This window comes from Hylobates moloch, unplaced genomic scaffold (assembly GCF_009828535.3).
Source record: "Hylobates moloch isolate HMO894 unplaced genomic scaffold, HMol_V3 SCAFFOLD_12, whole genome shotgun sequence".
Taxonomy (NCBI): Eukaryota; Metazoa; Chordata; class Mammalia; order Primates; family Hylobatidae; genus Hylobates; species Hylobates moloch.
The window spans coordinates 58,333,758-58,354,539 of record NW_026652287.1 but is presented as its reverse complement, the minus strand read 5'-3'; the positions used below and the strand labels follow the sequence as shown (position 1 = coordinate 58,354,539).

The 20,782-nt window shown below is 35.8% G+C and overlaps 1 protein-coding gene across 5 annotated transcripts in view; it reads right to left on the bottom strand.

Annotated features, from left to right (window-relative positions):
• Positions 1-20,782, bottom strand: part of URI1 (URI1 prefoldin like chaperone) — a 92,042-nt gene that overhangs the window by 15,469 nt on the left and 55,791 nt on the right. For all 5 annotated transcript variants that reach the window (XM_058424956.1, XM_058424955.1, XM_032170335.2 and 2 more), the window contains 2 exons: positions 15,080-15,158; positions 13,965-14,100 (listed from right to left, as the gene is read on the bottom strand). In XM_058424956.1, the coding sequence (XP_058280939.1) occupies positions 13,965-14,100; positions 15,080-15,082 (139 nt within the window). In that variant the 5' untranslated portion in view covers positions 15,083-15,158. The remainder of the gene's footprint in view (positions 1-13,964; positions 14,101-15,079; positions 15,159-20,782) is intronic.

Sequence of the window (20,782 nt, the reverse complement as noted above, 5' to 3'; positions counted from 1 at the left end):
CTGCTACAAGTCGATCTGGAATATCGGACCTGGAAAAGGCAATTCACTTGGGAGTATTTCCAAAGGAAGAGTGAACTTTAACCAAAGACCTAGATAAAAGTTTGAAAAGAACAGGTCCCCAAACCCTAATCTCACAAGAAAGGTTTCTCCTGCATTAATGACAGACACACAGAAAACTATGCAACAAAAAAGCAGTTAAATTCAATTAAAAGCCTGTACAAGAACAAAATGGAATTACATAGTATCTAAGCATGAATACTGATTCAACAAAAATTGTGATACAACAATAGCAAAAAGATTAGAGGAGCAGAGACAGAGAGGACATGTAAAAGTGCTAAATGGTCCTCTTAAATAATAGGCAGGTAGTTAATAATACATAAAATTTTAAAAAAAAGAAGTAAACAAAAACAAAATATGCCAACCACTGGAAAATATGAAAAGAGCAGAGTAAAAATAGCCAAAAACCGAAAGTAATTACATCTGCGGAATGGGAACTGTGAGCCAAAAGGGATAAGTGAATGCTGCTCTTTTTTTAATAATGTCTTAAGATGGTTTGTGGTAATTTAAAGCTAAATACATCTATCATAAACTAAAATCATAAATTTGTATTTTGAAATGCCTTATTGGAGATACTCAAGAGCATACACATTGCTTGATAAGGTATGAATCCACAAATCCAAGAAGCTCAACGAAATCCAAGTAGGATAAACCCAGACCCACACCAAGACACAATATAATCAAACTGCTGAACAACAACAAAGAGAGACTCTTGAAAGCATCAAGAGAAAAACAACTCATCACAAACAAGAAATCTTCAATAAGATTATCAGATTTCTCAGCAGAAACCCTGAAACACAGAAGGCTATGGGATGACATATATTTAAAAAGTGCTGAAAGAGAAACAAAATACTTCATCCAAGAATTCTATGTTTAGCAAAACAACAGGCTTAAAAATGAGGGGAAATTTAAGACATGCCCAGATAAACAAGAGTTGAGGGCATTCCTCACCACTAGACCTGCAATACAAAAAATGCTAAAGGAAGTTCTTTGAGTAGAAATAAAAAGACAGTAACTCAAAGCTATATGAAAACACAGATCTCTGATAAAGGTAAACACATAGGCAAAAATAAGTATTACTGTCATTTTGGTTTGTAACTCCACTTTTTTCTTTTCTATGTGATAAAGAAAAATGAATACAAATCACTGTACATCTATATTAATGGAGACACAATGTATAAAGATGTAATTTGTGACACAAATAATATAGAGGTGAAGGAGCTGAACAGGAATACAGTCTTTGTATGTGATTGAAGTTAAGTTGGTATAAATTCAAAACACATTTTATAACCTTAGGATGTTCTATGTAATCGCCATGGTAACCACAAAGAAAATACCTATAAAATACTTTAAAAAGAAGTGAAATGGAGATCAAAACCATTCACCATAAAAAAAAATCAAACATAAAGGAAGGCAGTAATATAGAAATGAGTCAAAAAAGCTATAAAACATGCAGAAAATAACAAAATAGCAAAAGTCAGTCCTTCCCCCATCAGTAATTACTACACGTGTAAACAGATTAAACTTCCCAATCAGAAAGCATAAATTGGCAGAATCAATTGTTTTAAAAAAAGGATCCAACTATATACTGTCTATAAGAGACTCACTTGTAGATCTAAGGGCACAAATAGGTTGAAAGTGAAGGAACGAAAAAGATATTCCACACAAATAGTAACCAAAAAAGAAATGAAGTAGCTATAGTAGTAACAGACAAAATAGACTTTAAGTTAAAAAAAAGTCACAAGAGACAAAGGATATTTCACACTGATAAAAGGTTCAATCTATCAAGAAGATACAACAATTATACATACATACATACCTAACAGAGCTCAAATATATAAAGCAAAAATGTACAGAACAGAAGGGAGAAATTATTTCACCATAATAACTGGAGACATGAATATCCCCTTTTCAATAAAGGATAGAACAGCCAGAAGGAAATAAAGAACACGAACACTACTAAAGACCAATTAGACCTAATAGAGATTCATAGAAACCTCCACCCAACAACAGGAAAAATATACACCTTCTAAGGGAAACATGGAACAGTCACCAGGATAGGTCATATGAGAGGCCACAAAATAAGTCTCAAAAAATTTAACAAGATTGAAATCATATAAAGTATCTTTTCTAATTGGAATGTTCAATAACATTAAAAATCGTTAATAGAAGGAAAATTGGAAAAAGTCATAAATATATGAAAATTTTACAAAACAATCTGTCAATGGGTCAAAGAAGAAATCGTAGGCGTAATTAAAAAATATGGCTGGTCACAGTGGCTCCCAGCACTTTAGGAGGCCAAGGCAGGCAGACTGCTTGAGGCCAGAATTCAAGACTAGCCTGGACAACATGGTGAAACCCCGACTCTACTAAAAATACAAAAATTAGCCAGGCATGGCAGCCCTCACCTGTAGTCCCAACTACTCGGGAAGCTGAGGCAGAAGAATCCCTTGAACCCGGGAGATGGAAGTTACAGTGAGCTGATATTGCACTACTGCACTCCAGCCAGGGCAACAGAGTGAGTGCCTGAGACCAACAAAAATGAAAACTCAACGAAAATTATGGGATGCAGCAAAGCAATGCTAAGAAAGATATTTATAGCTGTAAATACCTACATCAAAAAAAAAAGAAATACTTCAAATCAGTAACTTAACTGTACACGCACACTTTAAGAAACTGGAAAAAAAAGAAAGAGTAAACTGAACCCAAAGCTAACAGAAGAAAGGAATAACAAAGATTAGAGGATGACAAACAGAATTTTTTAAAAATGGACAAAAAGTAATGCAACCAAAAGTTGGTTTTTTAAAAGAGCGACAGAATTGACAAATCTTTATGTAGATTGTCTAAGAAAAAAAGAGAAGATTCAAATCACTAAAATCACAAACAAAAGTGGAACAATAAAAACTAATATTACAGAAATTAATGGGATTATACATAGTACAAACAACTGAACGCCAACAAGTTTGATAATTTAGATAAAATAGACAAATTCCTAGAAAAACACAAACTACCAAAACTGAAATCTGAATAGACTTGTAACAAGTAACATACTGAATCAGTAATCAAAAACCTCCCAACAAAGGACCAAAAAGAGATGCTTTCACAGATGAATTCTACCATTCAAAGAATTAACACCAATCCTCTCAAACTCTTCTAAAACATGAAAAGGGAGAGAATACATTCTGTGAGGCCAGCCAGATAAAAATATGAAAACTACAGGCTAATTTCTCTTATGAATATACATATAAAAATCCTCAACAAAATGCTGGCAAACTAAATACGGTAGCATATTAAAAGAATGATACATCATGACCAAAAATGATCTCTGCCACACCCTGGAATGCAAGGATGGGTTCAACATATAAAAATCAATGTAATATACTACATTAGCAGAACGAAGAGGAAAAAGCATGGTAATCTCGATTGAATCCAAAAAAGCCTTTGAGAAAATCCAACACCCTTTCATGACAAAAACAAAACAAAACAAAACAAAACAAAAACTCAATAAACTAGAAACAGAAGGGAACTTCCATAACATAATAAAGGCCATATATGAAAACCGCACACTGACATCACACTCTATGATTAAAGACTGCGAGTCTCTCCCCTAAGATTGGGAATAAGACAAGGATGCTCACTATCAACATGTCTATTCAACAACATACTAGAAGTTCTAGCTAGAGCAATTAAGCAAGAAAAACAAAAAGCCTCCAAATTGGAAAGAAGTCAAGTTCTCTCTACTACCAACATATGATACAATCTTATATGTAATATGTAGAAAACCCTGAAGAATACACACACACACACACACACACACACACAAACACCCTGGTAAAGCTAATAAAAAAAATTCAGCAAAGTTGCAGGATGCAAAATCAACACACAAAAATCAATTGCATTTCTATGCACTAACAATGAGCAATCTAAAAAGGAAATTTATAAGCAATTCATTTAAACTAGAACCAAAAGGACTAAACTCTTAATCAAGAAGGTGCAAGACTTGTACACTAAAAACTATAAAGTGTTGCTAAAACAAATAAGACACAAATAAATAGATCCCATCCTATGTTCATAGAGTGAATATATTTAATAATTAGGATGTCAATACTACCCATGGCAACCGACAGACTCAGTGCAACTCCTAGTAAAATCCAGTAATTTTTTTTGCAAAAGCAGAAAAGCCCATTCTAAAATTCGCATGGAGTCTCAAGGGTTCCCCAATAACCAAAACAATATTTAAAAAGAAAAACTAAGTTGCAAGTCTCATCTTTCTGTTTTCAAAACTTACTATAAAGCTACCCTAATCAAAATAATGTGGTACCAACATAAATACAGACATATGGACCAAAAAATAGAATACAAAGCTCAGACATAAGACCTCATATATGACCAAATGATTTTTGACAAGAGTGTAAAAACCATTCAAAAAGGTAAGGACAGTGTTTTCAACAAATCGTGTTGAGAAAACTGGAACCACATGCAAAAGAATAAAGTTGGACCCTTACCTTACAAGCCTATATAAAAATAACTCAAAATGGATACAGCAATCTAAATGAAAGCTAAATCTAGGAAACTTAAAAAAAAAAACAAAACACAGGGAAGCTGCTTCATGACATTTGGCAACAATTTCTTGGATATGACATGAAAAGCATAGGCAAAAACAAAAAAACACTAACTGGACAATGAAAATTAAAAATTTTTGTACATCAAATGACATTATCAAGAAACTAAAAGGGCACTTTACCTGGCAGCTATTTTTTTTTTTTTTTTTAAGTAAGACAAAAAAAAAAAAAGAAGAAAGTAAAAGGGCAACCAACAGACCAAGAGAAAATATTTGCAAATTACACTTCTGATAAGGGATTAATATCCAGAATATATAAAGAACTACAACTGAACAAGAAAAACAACCCAAATAAAAAATGGGCAAAGGACTTGAATAGACATTTCTCCAAAGATGATATACATGTGGCCAATAAACACATGAAAAGATGCTCAACATAATTAATCACTGAAGAAATACAAATCAAAACCCTGCTGATATATCACTTCAAATCCACTTCAAACTATATTCCTTGATGATATGCCACTTCAAAATATAGTTATTTTATATAAAAAATATAGTAACAAGTGTTGACAAGAATGTGGGAAAACCGGATTCCTTGTATTTTGGTGGTGAGAATATAAAATGGTACAGCTGCTGTGAAAGACAGAATGGAGGTTCCTTAAAAAATACAACATAGGGCCGGGCGCAGTGACTTACACCTGTAATCCCAGCACTCTGGGAGACTGAGGCAGATGGATCACCTGAGGTCAGGAGTTCAAGATCAGTCTGGCCAACATGTTGAAACCCTGTCTCTACTAAAAATACAAAAATTAGCCGGGCATGGTGGCGCACACCTGTAGTCCCAGCTACTCGGGAGGCTGAGACAGGAAGGCTCTTGAACCTGGGAGGCGGAGGCTGCAGTGAGCCAAGATTGCACCACTGCACTCCCAGCCTGGGCAACAGAGTGAGACCCTGTCTTTTAAAAAAAAAAAAAAAATCCACAGAATTTCCATATGATCCAGCAATTCCACTTTCAGATAAACACCCCAAATAATTTAAAGCAGGGAACTAAATAAATATTTGTATACCTATATTCATAGCAGCACTATTCACAATAGCGAACAGAATCATGCACATTATTCACAAAATAAAGTATTGTTCATCCTTTAAAAAAAAGAAATTCCGACATGTGCTACAACATAGATGAACCTAGAAAACATTATGCTACGTGAAATAATCCAGACAAAAAAGGACAAATGCTGTAGGATTCCACTTACGTAAGGTATCTAGAATAGCCAAAATCATATGGAAAGTAGAATAGTGGTTACCAGGGGATGGGGGGAGGAAGGAAGGAAAAAATGGGGAGTCATCACCTAACTAGTATAGTTTTAATTTGAGAAGATGAAAAATATCTGGAGATGGATGGTGGTTACAGCTGACCAACCATGTGAATGAGGGGAAGGGAAGGGAGGGGAGGAAAATGAAGAAAAGACAGTAAGTTAGCTAGTTAGCGGTGCCAGGGGGCCTATGATAAGGTAACAGTTTCAAAACAAATTTGCAAACACACTGGGTTGGCAAAGGTGTAGTCAGTCTGTTAAGGCCAGCACTGTCAAAGTTAAAAATCTACTTCACTTCATGCCAGCAAATGAATCTTAGTCATTTATCCTACAGATACACACAAGTACAAATGAAACACACACACACAGGTTATTCACTGCAGCATTGCTTTTAACAGCAAAAAAAAAAAAAAAAAAAAGGAAGACGATCAAAGGCCTATCAGTAAAGGACTGGCTAAATAAACTATGGTACAATATAATACTATATAGTCATGAAAAGAATAAGACAGCAAGCTGCCAAAACAAAAAAATAAAAGTGTGCCTACAATTTGAGTGGAGGTGTACAGGGTAGGGTGGGAATGCACAAGTCTATGGCTGTAAATGCACAGAATATCCCAGGAATAATGAGTAAGATAGTGATGACAGCGATGCCTCCAGGGAGGTAAACTGGATGTTAAAGAACAAGAAAAGGAAGCATAGTTATTTTTTAATAAATATCCTTTAGATTTTGTATCATGTCCATATATAACCTACTAAAAAAATAATTTTTAAAAAAGCCCATCTTGTGAATGACCTGATGCACCTCATATACAATCTTTCTTCTCCTATCACTTAAAAAAAAAAAAAGCAGTATTCGGTGCTAACAATGTCTTATCACCCACTTTCTTCTGAAACCTGCCTAAAAATGTATTCCTAAATCAAGATTTTCTTTAGAATGCTCTGTAAGATAATAGACATTACATTTTAAAAGCTTCTCAAAATCAAGTAAGTTTAGGAACCACAATATTAAACAAGACTAAAGGGATATTTTTCATTACAGGGCTTCTAAATAATGTGCCTATGTGCATTTGACTCTCTGGTAGAGGGAAAGCAGTGTGCAGTGATCTACAAACTTACTTGATTACGTTAACAACATTGCCTCTATGTCACCACTCATCTAATGCTTCCCCTCAACCTTCACATTCAATCAGTTGCCAAGTCCTATCAGGCGCAGAAATTCTTCCTGCTTCTGATCTCTTCTCTAAGCCTATAGCCATTACCCCTAGTTCATGCTCTTATCCCTTCATGTCCACCCTTCCATTTAATAAAAATAACTATCATAAAAATGAAGACTAAGTATGCATTTTTAAGACAAAAGTAAAAATAAGATAAAATAAATGTGTCAGATACAACTCTGAACAAAAGACACATGGTAAAATAATTCTCCCCACATTATCTTTGAAAGGAAAATCTATTAAGATCATCCTGTAAGTAAAACTGTTTAACATTAATCACTGGACTAATGACTTTAGAATGTGGCCGAATGCCTGTTGTCACAGCCAAAAATTCTAAGACATGGTGCCTGGATACTAGAATTTCAAGTCATTCTATATACCTGTGTTCAAAAGTAGATTACAGAGACACGCAGAAACAAAATTACCAAAAACATGTCTATACTGTAGAAACCTCTGATTAAATCCTGGTCTTAAATCCTGGTCTTTTCACTTAGTCTCACTGAAGATGTACTCCTTTCTAAACAAAAAATTGCCCTCTAACCTAAAAAAGAATTCAGCAAATCCCAAAGCAAGTATTTAGAGTAAAACTTTTAAGCTCATGTGAAATACATTAATCCCTAATTTGTAACATTAAAAATACTTTAAGAAGTTCCTATTTCAGCAACAACAGAGTAATAAGATACTAAAAATATTAAATAATCTAAAAGAGGACAAGGGGAACAAGAGGAACAAAAACAGGGAGAGAATGCCAAACCTGAATCCAAACATATTACATTAAATGTAAATGGTCTAAATACATCAATTAAAAGACTGAAATTATCAGAATCAATTAAAAAGGAAAGATCCATGCTGCTTATAAGAAACTCACTTTAGGCCAGGCACAGTGGCTCACGCCTGTAAACCTAGCACTTCGGGAGGCCAAGGTAGGCAGATCACTTGAGGTCAAGGGTTTGAGATCAGCCTAGCCAACATGGTGAAACCCCAACTCTATAAAAAATACAAAGATTGGGGGGCGTGGTGGCACTCGCCTGTAATCCCAGCTACTTGGGAGGCTGAGGCGGGAGAATCACTTGAACTTGGGAGGTGGAGGTTGCAGTGAGTCAAGATCATGCCACTGCACTCCAGCCTGGGCAGTAGAGCAAGACTCTGTCTCAAAAAAACAAAAAAAAGAAACCCACTTTAAATATGATATAGTTAGCATAAAAGTAAAAGAAATGGAAAAATATACACCATGCAAATATTAAACAAAGAAAGCTCAATGTATCAAATCCAGTAATACATGAAAGAATATACCATGATCAAATGCGGTCCATCCAGGTAAGAAAAATCAATCAGTATAATTCACCACATTAACAGATACAGAAGAAAAACTACAAGATCATATCAATAGATGCAGAAAATACATTTGACAAAATTCAACATATTTTCATTTAAAAAATCTGCAAATTAGAACCAGGTAGAAAGTTCCCTAAACTTACAGGGAGTATTAATTTTTTTTAAAAACCTACAGCTAACACCACACTTAACAGTAAAATACCAAATGTTTTCCCCAGAAGATCAGTTTCAAGACAAAGACACCTACCTACTCTTACCACTCCTATTCAATATTATACTGCAAGTCCTAGCCAAGGAAGTAAGGCAAGAAAAAGAAATGAAGTGTATACACATTGGAAAGGAATAAAAAAATAGGAGCTATTTACAAAAGGCATGATTGTCTACATAGAAAATCCCATGGAATCTACCCCAAAAAAGTTCAGAGAACAAATGTGGTCAGCATGAATGGAGGATACAATGTTAATTCTTTTTTAAAAAGAGTTATTTCTATATACTAGAACACTTGAAAAACAAAATTTTAAAATGCCATCATTTACAACAGCTCCACAAAAGGTGAAACACTTAACATATAAACCTAACAAAATGCATATGACCTGTATGCTCAAAATCTACAAAACTGATGAAAGAAGTCCTAAATACAGAGATACACTGTATTTACAAGCTGGAAGTATTTACACACTGGAAGATTTAATAGTTAAGAGGTCAATTCTCCCCAAATTAATGTGTTGATTTAGTGCAATTCCAATCAAAATACCACTAGGAGTTTTTGTAAACATAAACGAGTGGTTTCTAAAATGTATATGGAAAGGCAAAGGAGGTAAAACAGCCAAAACAATTTGGAAATAATAAACTTAGAGCACCCGTACTACCAACTTTAAGGAACACTATAATACTACAGTAATCAAAACAGAATGGCACCAGCAAAGAGACAGACACATAGATAAAGAAACAGAATAGATGGTCCAAAAACACAATTACACAAAATGGCTCATTTGTTTTTTAACAATTTAAGTTATAATTCACATACCATACAATTCACCCATTTAAAATGTACAAATCGATGGTTTTTCGTATATTCACAGGGTTGTGCAACCATCACCAAAATCTGTATTTTTATATTTTCATTGCCCCTAAAAATCTCCATACTCTTTAGCAGTCACTCTCCATTCACTCTCACACCTTCCTGGCCCTAAGCAGCCACTACTCTCCTTTGTTTTATAAATTTGCCTATTCTGAATATTTCATGTAAATGGAATCATACAATATGTGGTCTTTTGTGACTGGTTTCTTTAATTTATTCTAATGTTTTCAAGGTACACATCTTTTTATTGCCAAACAACATTCCACTGTATGGATGTATGACACTTATTCACCTGTTCATTAGTTGATAGACATTTGGGTTGTTTCCATGTTTCGGCTACTAAAAGCAGTGCTGCTCTTAACATTCATGTACAAGTATTTGTGGACATATGTTTTTATTTCACTTGGGTAGAATACTACCTAGGTGTGGAACTACTAGATCACAGTAAAACACAATGTTTAACTTGCTGAAAAATTCCAAACTGTTCTCCAAAGTGGCTTCCCCAGTTTACAGTCCCATCAGCAATGAATGAGGGTTCCAATTTGTTCACATCTTCACCAACAAGTGTTACTGTCTTTTTTATTATAACCATCCTAGTGTGGTACCTAAGATGGTCTTGTTGCCAATTCATTTTGACAAAGGTGCAAAGTCATTTCAATGGAGAAAGAACAGTATTTTCAACATAGTATTGGAGCAACTGGACATCCATATGCAAGAAAAATGAACCGTGACCTAAACCCCACACCTCGAACAAAAATTAACTTAAAATCAATCACAGATCTAATTGTAAAATGTCAAAGTATAAAACTTTTAGAAGAAAACACAGAAGAAAATCTTCAAGAACTAAGGTTAGGTAAAGCATTCTTAGATATGACACCTACATATGATCCATTAAAAAAAGCTAAAAGCTGAACTTTATAATTAAAAACTTGCTCTGGAAAGACACTGTTTAGAGAATGAAAAGACAAGATGCAAAGTGGGAAAAAGTATTTGCAAATCACCTATTTAACAAAGAGCTTAAATCCAGAATATATTAAAAAAAAAAACCTCTCAAAACAACAGTAAGAAAATATACAACACAGCCAGGTACGGTGGCTCACACCTGTAATCTCAGTACTCTGGGATGCCAAGGTGGGTGGACCACAAGGCGGGCAGATCATGAGGTCAGGAGTTCAAGACCAGCCTGATCAACATGGTGAAACCCCGTCTCTACTAAAAATACAAAAATTAGCCAGGCGTGGTGGCACGCACCTGTAATCCCAGCTACCCAGGAGGCTGAGCAGGAGAATCACTTGAACCCGGGAGGCAGAGGCTGCAGTGAGCCGACATCGTGCCACTGCACTCCAGCCTGGGTGACAGAGTGAGACTCCATCTCAAAAAAAAAAAAGAAAGAAAATATACAACCCAGGCCAGGTGCGATGGCACATGCCTGTAATCCCAGCACTTTGGGAGGCTGAGGCGGGTGGATCACCTGAGGTCAGGAGTTCAAGACCAGCCTGACCAACATGGTGAAACCCCATCTCTACTAAAAATACAAAAAAATTAGCCGGGCATGGTGGCACACGTCTGTAATCCCAGCTACTCAGGAGGCTGAGGCTAGAGAATTGCTTGAACCTAGGAGGCTGAGGTTGCAGTGAGCCAAGATCGCCCCACTGCTGGGACAGAGTGAGACTCCATCTCAAAAAATAAAAAATAAAAAAAGCAGATATAACCCAATATTTAAAAATGGGCAAAAGAGTTCAACAGGTAAAAGAGGACACAAAGATAAAATAAGTGCATGAATCAATGCTCAATATCATTAGGCAATGATGCAAATTAAAGCCACTACACACCTATTCAAATGGCTACACTTTTTAAACTGACAATATTGAGGGCTGGTAAAGACGCAAAGATACCACTCTCACACACTGCTGAAAGAGATGTAAATCATACAGTCACTTTGGAAAACAGCTTGGTAGTCTCTTAAAAATTGAACATACACTTATATGATCTAACAATCTCACTTGTAGGTATTTACCAACAGCGATAAAAACGTATGTTCACACAAAAACCTGTACACAAAGGCTTACAGCAGCTCTGTTCCTAACCGCCAAAAAAATGGAAGCACCCAAATGTCCCTCAAAAGGTGAATGGAAAAACTGCTGTACGTGCATTTAATGGATATGCATGTAATAGAACACTCCTCAGCAATAAAAGAAATGAACTTTGAATACACAGAACCACCTGGATGAGGCGTTACAGCAAGTGAAGAAGCAAGTCTCAAAAGACACAGACATGAGGTCGTCAATCCTTAGAGGCAGCGGTAGGGTGTGACCACGAATGGGCAGTGTGAGGGAGGTTTTGATAGGAACTGAGTCCTGAGAGCAGTATCTTGTATCCTATTCTGTGTCCAGACTGTGGTGCTGGCTAAACAAATCACAACACGTGTTGTAACTCAGACCTTCCCCAATTACCCCAGTCAACCATGACATAGATGACTATGTGTTTAACTGGTTATATTTCCTCTGCCTTAAGAAAAATAAAGTACCTTTTCTTAATAAATGTTAGGTACAACAATATACCTAAGTATTTTCTTCAATTATAAATTATAAAACCATGTGAATAAAAGAGCTTTACAGAATTTTTTTTTTTTTTTTTTTTGAGACAAAATTTCGCTTTTGTTGCCCAGGCTGGAGTGCGGTGACACAATCTCAGCTCACTGCAACCTCCACCTCCTGGGTTCAAGTGATTCTCCTGTCTCAGCCTCCCAAGTATCTGGGACTACAGGCACACACCACCACACCCAGCTAATTTTTGTATTTTTAGTAGAGACGAGGTTTTACCACGTCGCTCGGGCTGGTCTCGGACTCCTGACCTCAGGTGATCCACCTGCCTTGTCTTCCCAAAGTGCTGGGATTACAGGCATGAGCCACTGCGCCCGGCCCAGAATTTATTGTAACAGGAAATATGTACTTTGAAAATTATTTTAGATAAACATTGATCCCAAAAGTCATCTATGTTTGGTCACTTTCCAAAACCATATTTAACTACTAGAAAGTGATTTACAAAAACATGTTTCTCTACTCTAGAGCTCTATTCTATTGTAGTAAAAGTATTCCCATTAATATTTTAAGTGATAACTAATTATAAAGATTTTTTTCACTGAAATATGAAAATCAGCGTGAACAAACTTCAGCAGGCTATGGATTCATTTCATAACATCAGAGCTACTTCAGTATATAAAGAGAGGCTTCGTCTTCAGTAAGGTCTTTAAGAAAAAAGTATGCCCATTCTCTTTCACTAATATACATGACAAAAATAATGCAGCAAAGCCAAAAGATTTATCATTGCCAGAAATTACATACAGGCCTAACAATAAGATTCTGATTAGTGTCACAAAAGATCAAAATATATATCAATTATAAACTTATAGGAGTTGATTTGCAATTAGAGTCTCCAAATATAGTTCCCAGAATTTCACTGAGTAAATGAGTTCTCTAGTACTCATTCATGTATAAGTGAAATCAAGTTCAGCTTTAGAAAACTCAGCTGTTTTCTGTTTAGTATGACCTTATTTATACAAAAGGATCTTCCCAACATTTATTTTCAAATACACATTTAACTAAAAGGTTAAAAAGCAGGTAGGGCGGATATTATACTCTCAATCTAAATACGTACTACAGAAATAACAACAGATTATAAACTGAATCTAATTTTAAAATATAACTAAGCTAGAACCCAAGCTAGCTCATCCAGCTGCAAAATGTGTAGTGTGTGCTGTGTGTGTGTACGTAGGCTTCTATACACCTACAGATAATAGCACGGATAAACAAAACTCAAGAGCTGCCTTAATAAAGGGATGCAGAGAACTCAAACAACTGAAAAATGATAAGGGTGCTGTTTTAGGTAGCACCTTTTCACACCTGGTCTCCTCTATCAAATGAAAATATGTTTTTTTCCCAAACCAAAAAGCATTTTTAAGAATTGTCTACTTATGTAAATAGGTTATTTCTCTTAGTTCACTAAGGAGAAAACACATTATTTCTGTGTACTAAAGTATTAAGTGCAAAAGTAAGTCTATTAACAGCAACTAAAAAAAAAAAAAATTATAAAGTATAAAATGACTCCAATTTTTATGTCTTCCCAACTTCTAACTACAAAATCACATAATGACTTTGAAACTTTGTAACTTCTGAAAACATGCCAATGTAGGTGACATTTCCAACCCAGATGCTCCATTCTCCAGCTCATTCTCAAATGTTAGTTCTGCTCAAACTACCTACAATTCAACAGAATCACAAACAGCCTGGATTCATAAATCATGGAAGGTACTTTTGGTAAGAAACAGCCCTTCAGCTTGGCAATCTGTGAATGGATACATATACAACAAAGAAACATCATTTAAAATGGGTACCTACGTTCTTTCCGGTGCTCAACTAAACCTACAGCCTGCTTTGCTGAGCACTTTGCAAACCAGTTGTCCCCCAGTAAAACAGTGACTTCATTAGTATGGACAAGTTTTCCTGGCATGAAGGCAAAAGGGCCAAATGGTACCTATTGTTTAAAAAAAAGAAAAAAGAGAAAAAACATAAAACACTGAAAAATACATTTTATAAAACACTTTGCATTAAAAGCCTTATATTACTGAATTCTTTTATTTATACATTGGGAAAAATAAAATGCCAGCTTCACAGAAATTCAACATTATATTAAAATTTTACCAGGAAAATCTAAAGAAAATTGCTTTATGTTCATAAATCAATGTTAAAACAGGAAAATAACTCCACACCATATTTACATATAGCTGCTCTTAAAGAAAGTAGTACCGTCTCGGCATGTTTATACTTTTCATTCACTTGCAAATCTAAATGAAAGCAACTAGTAGTGAAACACTGTCAATGCAAAATACTTTTGATAAAGAAAACTAAAAATTATTTTCAATGAAGTAGCCATTTTTGCAAAGCAGGAATTAGTAAACAAATAACTTTAATGGATCTATCTAGCTATATATACAAAATACTTGGACTAGTATAAAAGAACAAAGTCTTCATAAGAAAGAATATCCATGCAATGAAAGGTTCTAATCCAGGGCTCATGAACAGATCACTATGTCGATGTGAAGATCATTAAAACAAAAATTAGCAGCACGTTTTTATACAAAAATCAATGTCCTAAGGTTTAATTCTGTGAATTACAAAACATTATGGCCTATTCCTGTTCTGGCTAACAAGAAACGACTTAGTGCCATATTTCTGTCATAATTACATTTTTTATATAGTAAGTTTCCATTTGAAATATGTCCAATTTTGTGCTATTTATGTCATTTATGTCACCATATATATTCTGAAAAAAAAAGGTAAATACCAACAATTACTACAATTACTGTATTCTCATAAAGTAAAACAAAACAAATCTTCCTTGCTACGTAGTTACCTCAGACACAGTCCATCAGCCTGGCATTCCGTGAGCCGACACATTGTTAATATGTTTACAAGAAACAACTATTACTTTAAAAGAAACACACCAAACATACCATTATATTATAAGACAATTTATCAGGCAAGGTGCTGAGTCTTTCTCGAAGGGCATTATAGTCATTATCTACCTTCTTCCTGTTGACAGAAAACACCAAATACACAAATTACTAACGATTTTTCTTTTTTTTTTTCTTTTTTTTTTTTTTTTGAGACAGAGTGTCGCTCCATCGCCCAAGCTAAAGTGCAGTGGCATGATCTTGGCTCACTGCACCCTCCACCTCCCAGGTTCAAGCAATTTCTCCTGCCTCAGCCTCCTGAGTAGCCGGGATTACAGGTGTGCGCCACCATGCAAGGCTAGTTTTTGTATTTTCAGTAGAGAGGAGGTTTCGCCATGTTGGTCAGGCTGGTCTTGAACTCCTGACCTCATGATCCGCCCACTTCAGCCTCCTGAAGTGCTGGGGTTACAGGCATGAGCCACCGCACCTGGCCTCACTCAAAAGCTTTATTAAATCTCTTCTTTTGGTGGGGTGTGGTGGCTCACGCCTGTAATCCCAGCACTTTGGGAGGCCCAGTAGGCCAGGTATCATAAAACAAGCTAATCAAAAACCGAATTTTAGCAAATTAAAGATTAATGTGGTTTTATTTTTAGTTTTAAAATCCTGTTTTTATACAGTTTAGCAATGACATTATTCTACCATACATTTATTGAAGAATTAAGACTCTTCAGGGACTTTGGCATTTAGAAGCAGAATACTCAAATTTTGAGAATTACTGTTTTTTAAGATACAAGACTGTCTGGACCAAATAAAATGCGAAAATTAAGGGAGACAGTAAAAGAGGGCCTGATGTTTGGAGAGAAGAAGGGACTCAAGATGAAAAAAGAAGGGATTTATTTATTTTAAGACAGAGTCTCTGTTGCCCAGGCTGGAGTGCAGTGGCACAATCTCAGCTCACTGCAACCTCCACCTCCTGGGTTCAAGTGATTCCCCTGCCTTAGCCTCCTGAGTAGCTGAGACTACAGACGCATGCCACCATGCCCAGTTTTGTATCTTCCATAGAGATTAGGTTTCTTCGCCATGTTGGCCAGGCTGGTCTTGAACTCCTGGCTTCAAGCGATCCCCCCGCCGCAGCCTCCCAAAGTGCTGGGATTACAGGCATGAGCCACCACACCCGGCCAAAAGAAGAGATTTAATAAAGCTTTTGAGTGAATAGATACTGGCTGTGAAGTTGAAATCATGAACATGAAATTTGATCAGATGCTTTAGTCCTCATCAGAAAACCTTAGGCTGAAAAATGCGTCATCAGCTCTTCAATTATTCATAATAATGTGATTAAGGTAAGAGAGAATCAACTGGGGGTAGAAGACATTAAGTAGAGATAATAGAAAAGGCATTTCAACTTGGCTTAGGAGTCTGTTTCTTGTTACATCAAACAGAGCTACCAAGTAAGTAATTTCAAACAACCAAAAGGTGTATGTAACTCTGTAGGGGCAGAGATGATCATATTTCCATGCTATGGGCCTTACTCAGCTCTTAACACCTGCTGGAAATGAAAAGCCCTTCTTTTTGAGTAATACCAGGCAGCAGCCTATGCCAAGATGCCCGTTTTCAAACTTCTCTGGAGACTGGGTTTCCTAAGGGTTACCTGCTAAGATACAGGCTGCAAGCAAAACTACAGCGCTGAATTTTTTTTTAAGCAGAAGGATGTTGTCCGTTTTTAAAAATAACAGAAACAAAAATTCACCAACTCAGCAAGTAATTTAAAAGAACATGTAGACATTGTCAAATTGAAATCAGGATAAACTGCAATGTAGGTAACAACTCTCCAGATAATATAAATGACTGCACTATAAACATCACAGAATTGGTTTCAGCTTACTGCTTAGTTCCCTGAAGCAACAGTAGCATCATTAATTAAAAAAAAAATTATCTCAGCCTTAAGATCTTAAGGAATTTCACATACGTATTATTTTACATAACCTATAATAAATGTCGCTTATCAGTATTTTTCTCTTACAGAAGACAAAGTAGAAGGAAGATAGAAATACCACATAGCAAGAAGCCAGATCTCCTCTATCAAGATGAGGTAAGCAATGAGTTTAACCTAGCTAGGTTTTCTGACCTGCATTCCTTCACGAAAGCTTTCTCATTTTCTAGTGTGCAACTGCTTTTTATAAACTTTCCCCCAAAAAATCCTTTTCTATAAATAAATACAAAACGTGTTTTATTCTTTTGTTTAACGCAAAAATCATCCTCCTAGAAAATTTTTATATGGATAAAATGGCCAAAAACTTCATGCACCGGGCTATGTACCAGAAAGAACATGGCTTTGAAGTCAGACCAGAGAGTGAATCCCAAGCTCTACATGCAATTTATACAAATTCACCTTAGTCTTAGTACCTTCAATGGCAAAATTGGACTAATACTTATCTCACAGTTTCAACAGAATTAAATATAAAAGGTCTAACACACTGCCCAGCATGCAGCAACTACTATTTTGGTTCCAAAACTCAAAACTCATTTTTTCCATGAAGCATCAAAAAACATCAATTCCAAAACTTTCAAGAAAGACTATACCCACAAGATTTCACTAACCAATTTGATACAAATAGTATAACTTGCTGAAAGACAGTACAGCTGAATGTAACCATTCAGGGGCTTTGGAAACAGGACTGGTGTGAGCAATCAATGGGAGAATGTCTCCATAGGATTGTCTGGTACAGTGCCTACACAGTCAACACTCACTATTAATAACACAACACTAACAGCTTATTTACGTTTCAGATAAGTAATTCTGCAAATGCTCAAGGACTAAATACACCAGCCTAGATATCTAAATGTTTCTATGAATATTAAGAAGCTAGTATTAAAGTTACCATTCAATAAGTCTTATTTTGGTAACAATGCTTAGGAGAAAAAAAAACTTCCTCACAAAACATCTATTTTGTACATGTACAAGAACAGTAGGTTCAACAACAGGTAATAGCAGAGATCAATGTCAATATTTCAAGTCAAATATAATCAGTTTTCAACTTATTAATAATTCTCTCTAGAACAAAAATGCGGACACACTGGAGAGCAGTTTAAGATTAGAGTTGCTATTTATAAATTTTGAATTATTTTCTAAAAATACAAAAGTAGAAGATCACTTAAAATGCAGCCCATGCAGAAATCCTTTATGAAGGGAGGCCACGAGGAGCCAAGTAGTGTCTCTGGAAGAAACTACAGCTTGAGGAACCCTCTCTCTCTAAAGGCTACATTTGTGGAAATGTTCAGGGCTTAGTCAAACAGTGATCTCCAAACAGTCTCTCTATTATTTCAGGCTTAAATAATCCTGTTAAAGATCACAAAGCCTATGCAACAGAAAATACAAAAGCTATGCTAAGAACTAATGCATTACTGAGGTAAGTCTGGGGTCTTTATTTATAACAAAATTTGAACAGATTTTTTTTCTATTTTAATTATTAGAAACGTAATTAATTTTTGGACACAGGAGTCATTATAGTAATCAAAAACGGTAATTGCTTAAAATAATTTTTCTTCAAATGGAAAACAAAACCCAGATAGAGTTAAGAAACACCTCTCCGGGCCGGGCGCGGTGGCTCACGCCTATAATCCCGGCACTTTGGGAGGCCGAGGCGGGCGGATCACGAGGTCAGGAGATCGAGACCACGGTGAAACCTCGTCTCTACTAAAAATACAAAAAATTAGCCGGGCGTGGTGGTGGGCGCCTGTTGTCCCAGCTACTCGGAGAGGCTGAGGCAGGAGAATGGCGTGAACCCAGGAGGCGGAGCTTGCAGTGAGCCGAGATCGTGCCACCACACTCCAGCCTGGGTGACAGAGCGAGACTCCGTCTCAAAAAAAAAAAAAAAAAAAAAGAAACACCTCTCCAGCCTACTTACTTACAATAGCTAGACTTGCTTCTCTGGCTTCAACATAATGGATCCTTATAGATCAGGTTCCACCTGAAACTCTTAATTTTAAATTTTTTTCCAATATCTTCACGCAACATTCCTTATAGAAAACAAGAACTAAAGCATAGGTATAAGGCATGTAAGAAACTTTAACCACTTTCTTCTGAATCTTGCTAATCATGTGCAATATGCCTTTTGAGAGTACCTTTCGTTTTAAGGAAATAAAAAAAAAAAAATAGGTAGCAGTGACGACCATTAACACAACCACAGGTTAGCCTTACCCTTAAAGGATTAAGATCAAGACAGATCCCATGGGAAACAGCTCATTTGCATAAAATTGTAGAAAGTAAGAGATAAATCAAGTTAAATGAGGGATATGCTCAAGTATTTAGGGATGAAATACACAGATGTCCACAACTTACTTTGAAATTCATCAGAAAAAAATGGATTAACGGATTAGGGTACAAACAGGTGATCAAGATTCACTCTTCCCTATGTTTGAAATCTGTCATAATAGAATATTTTTAAAGGGACGAGGAAATATGAAAGGGATCAACATTTTTAATCCTCTTAAAAGTGACTGACAAAAATAAAAATCTCTATTAAAAAAAAAAAAAGTCTGCATCCTTTGAGGCCAGTGATAAAGACTCCAACCTTTAAATAATAAAAAACGGAGATAAAACTTAAATCAGGTTGAAACAATAAGACTTTGCTAATTTTACTTTAAAGTAGGAAGTTAAAATAGACAGCAAATACTAACATTGAACTAGTTTTTTTTTTTTTTGAGACAGAGTCTCACTTTTTCACCCAGGCTGGAGTGCCGTGGCATGATCTCGGCTCACTGCAACCTCCATCTCCCAGGTTCAAGCGATTCTCCTACCTCAGCCTCCTGAGTAGCTGAGATTATAGGCATGCGCCACCACACCCGGCTAATTTTTGTATTTTTAGTACAGACGGGGTTTCACCATGTTGGTCAGGCTTGTCTCGAACTCCTGACCTTGTGATCTGCCCACTTCGGCCTCCCAAAGTGCTGGGATTACAGGCGTGAGCCACCATGCCCAGCCCAGTTTTTTGTTTTTTTTTTTAAAGAAAAAATCTTCTATCATTCTCTTTTCCTCTACCTAACATCCTAAACAGACAAGCAGAAAATACCGTGAGATGCCTAACTGGGGGAAAAAGGAAAAAAATTCTATATGTGTTAACATCTGAGTTAACCTGGGACAGAGTTAAATTTTTATTTTTTAATTTAAGAAACGATAAAAACCAAAGATTCTGGTATACAAGTAAATATATAACCTTCTTTAGAAATCATTTTTAGTCCAGCATACCCACCCTACAACTTCCCATTAAGCATCCAAAAAAGCCTTGTTTCAATTGAATCCACCATTTACTGAGCAGCTCCTCTACAACAAGCCTATGGCATATGCTGCAGGGATCATCACTCACACATAGCATGCCTTTCTGATTGTTTGTTGATTGTTTTGCAATGCATCTTTGTCAAAGATCCACTAGCTTGAAGGATGCCTGGCTTTTCACCTCTAAAATCAAGAAAATAGAGGACTATATTAAGTTTGGGCATGGATTCTATATAGATAAAGAGATGTCCTCCAGTTACTGAAGCAAGAAATAATGATATTTTTTTCAAAGTATCCTTTTAAACAATCTAAACAAATTGATAAAGTTACATTTTATTTAAAAATTCTTGAAAAAGGGATCTATATTGTTATGCTTTATGCAATTTGGTGGGAAAAGGACCACTCCTCACGGAAAATTTAAATGTACTTGAATTAAATCAATAGCATTAGACTTTTTTTCTAAATAGTCATGGCAAAATATTTAGTAATTT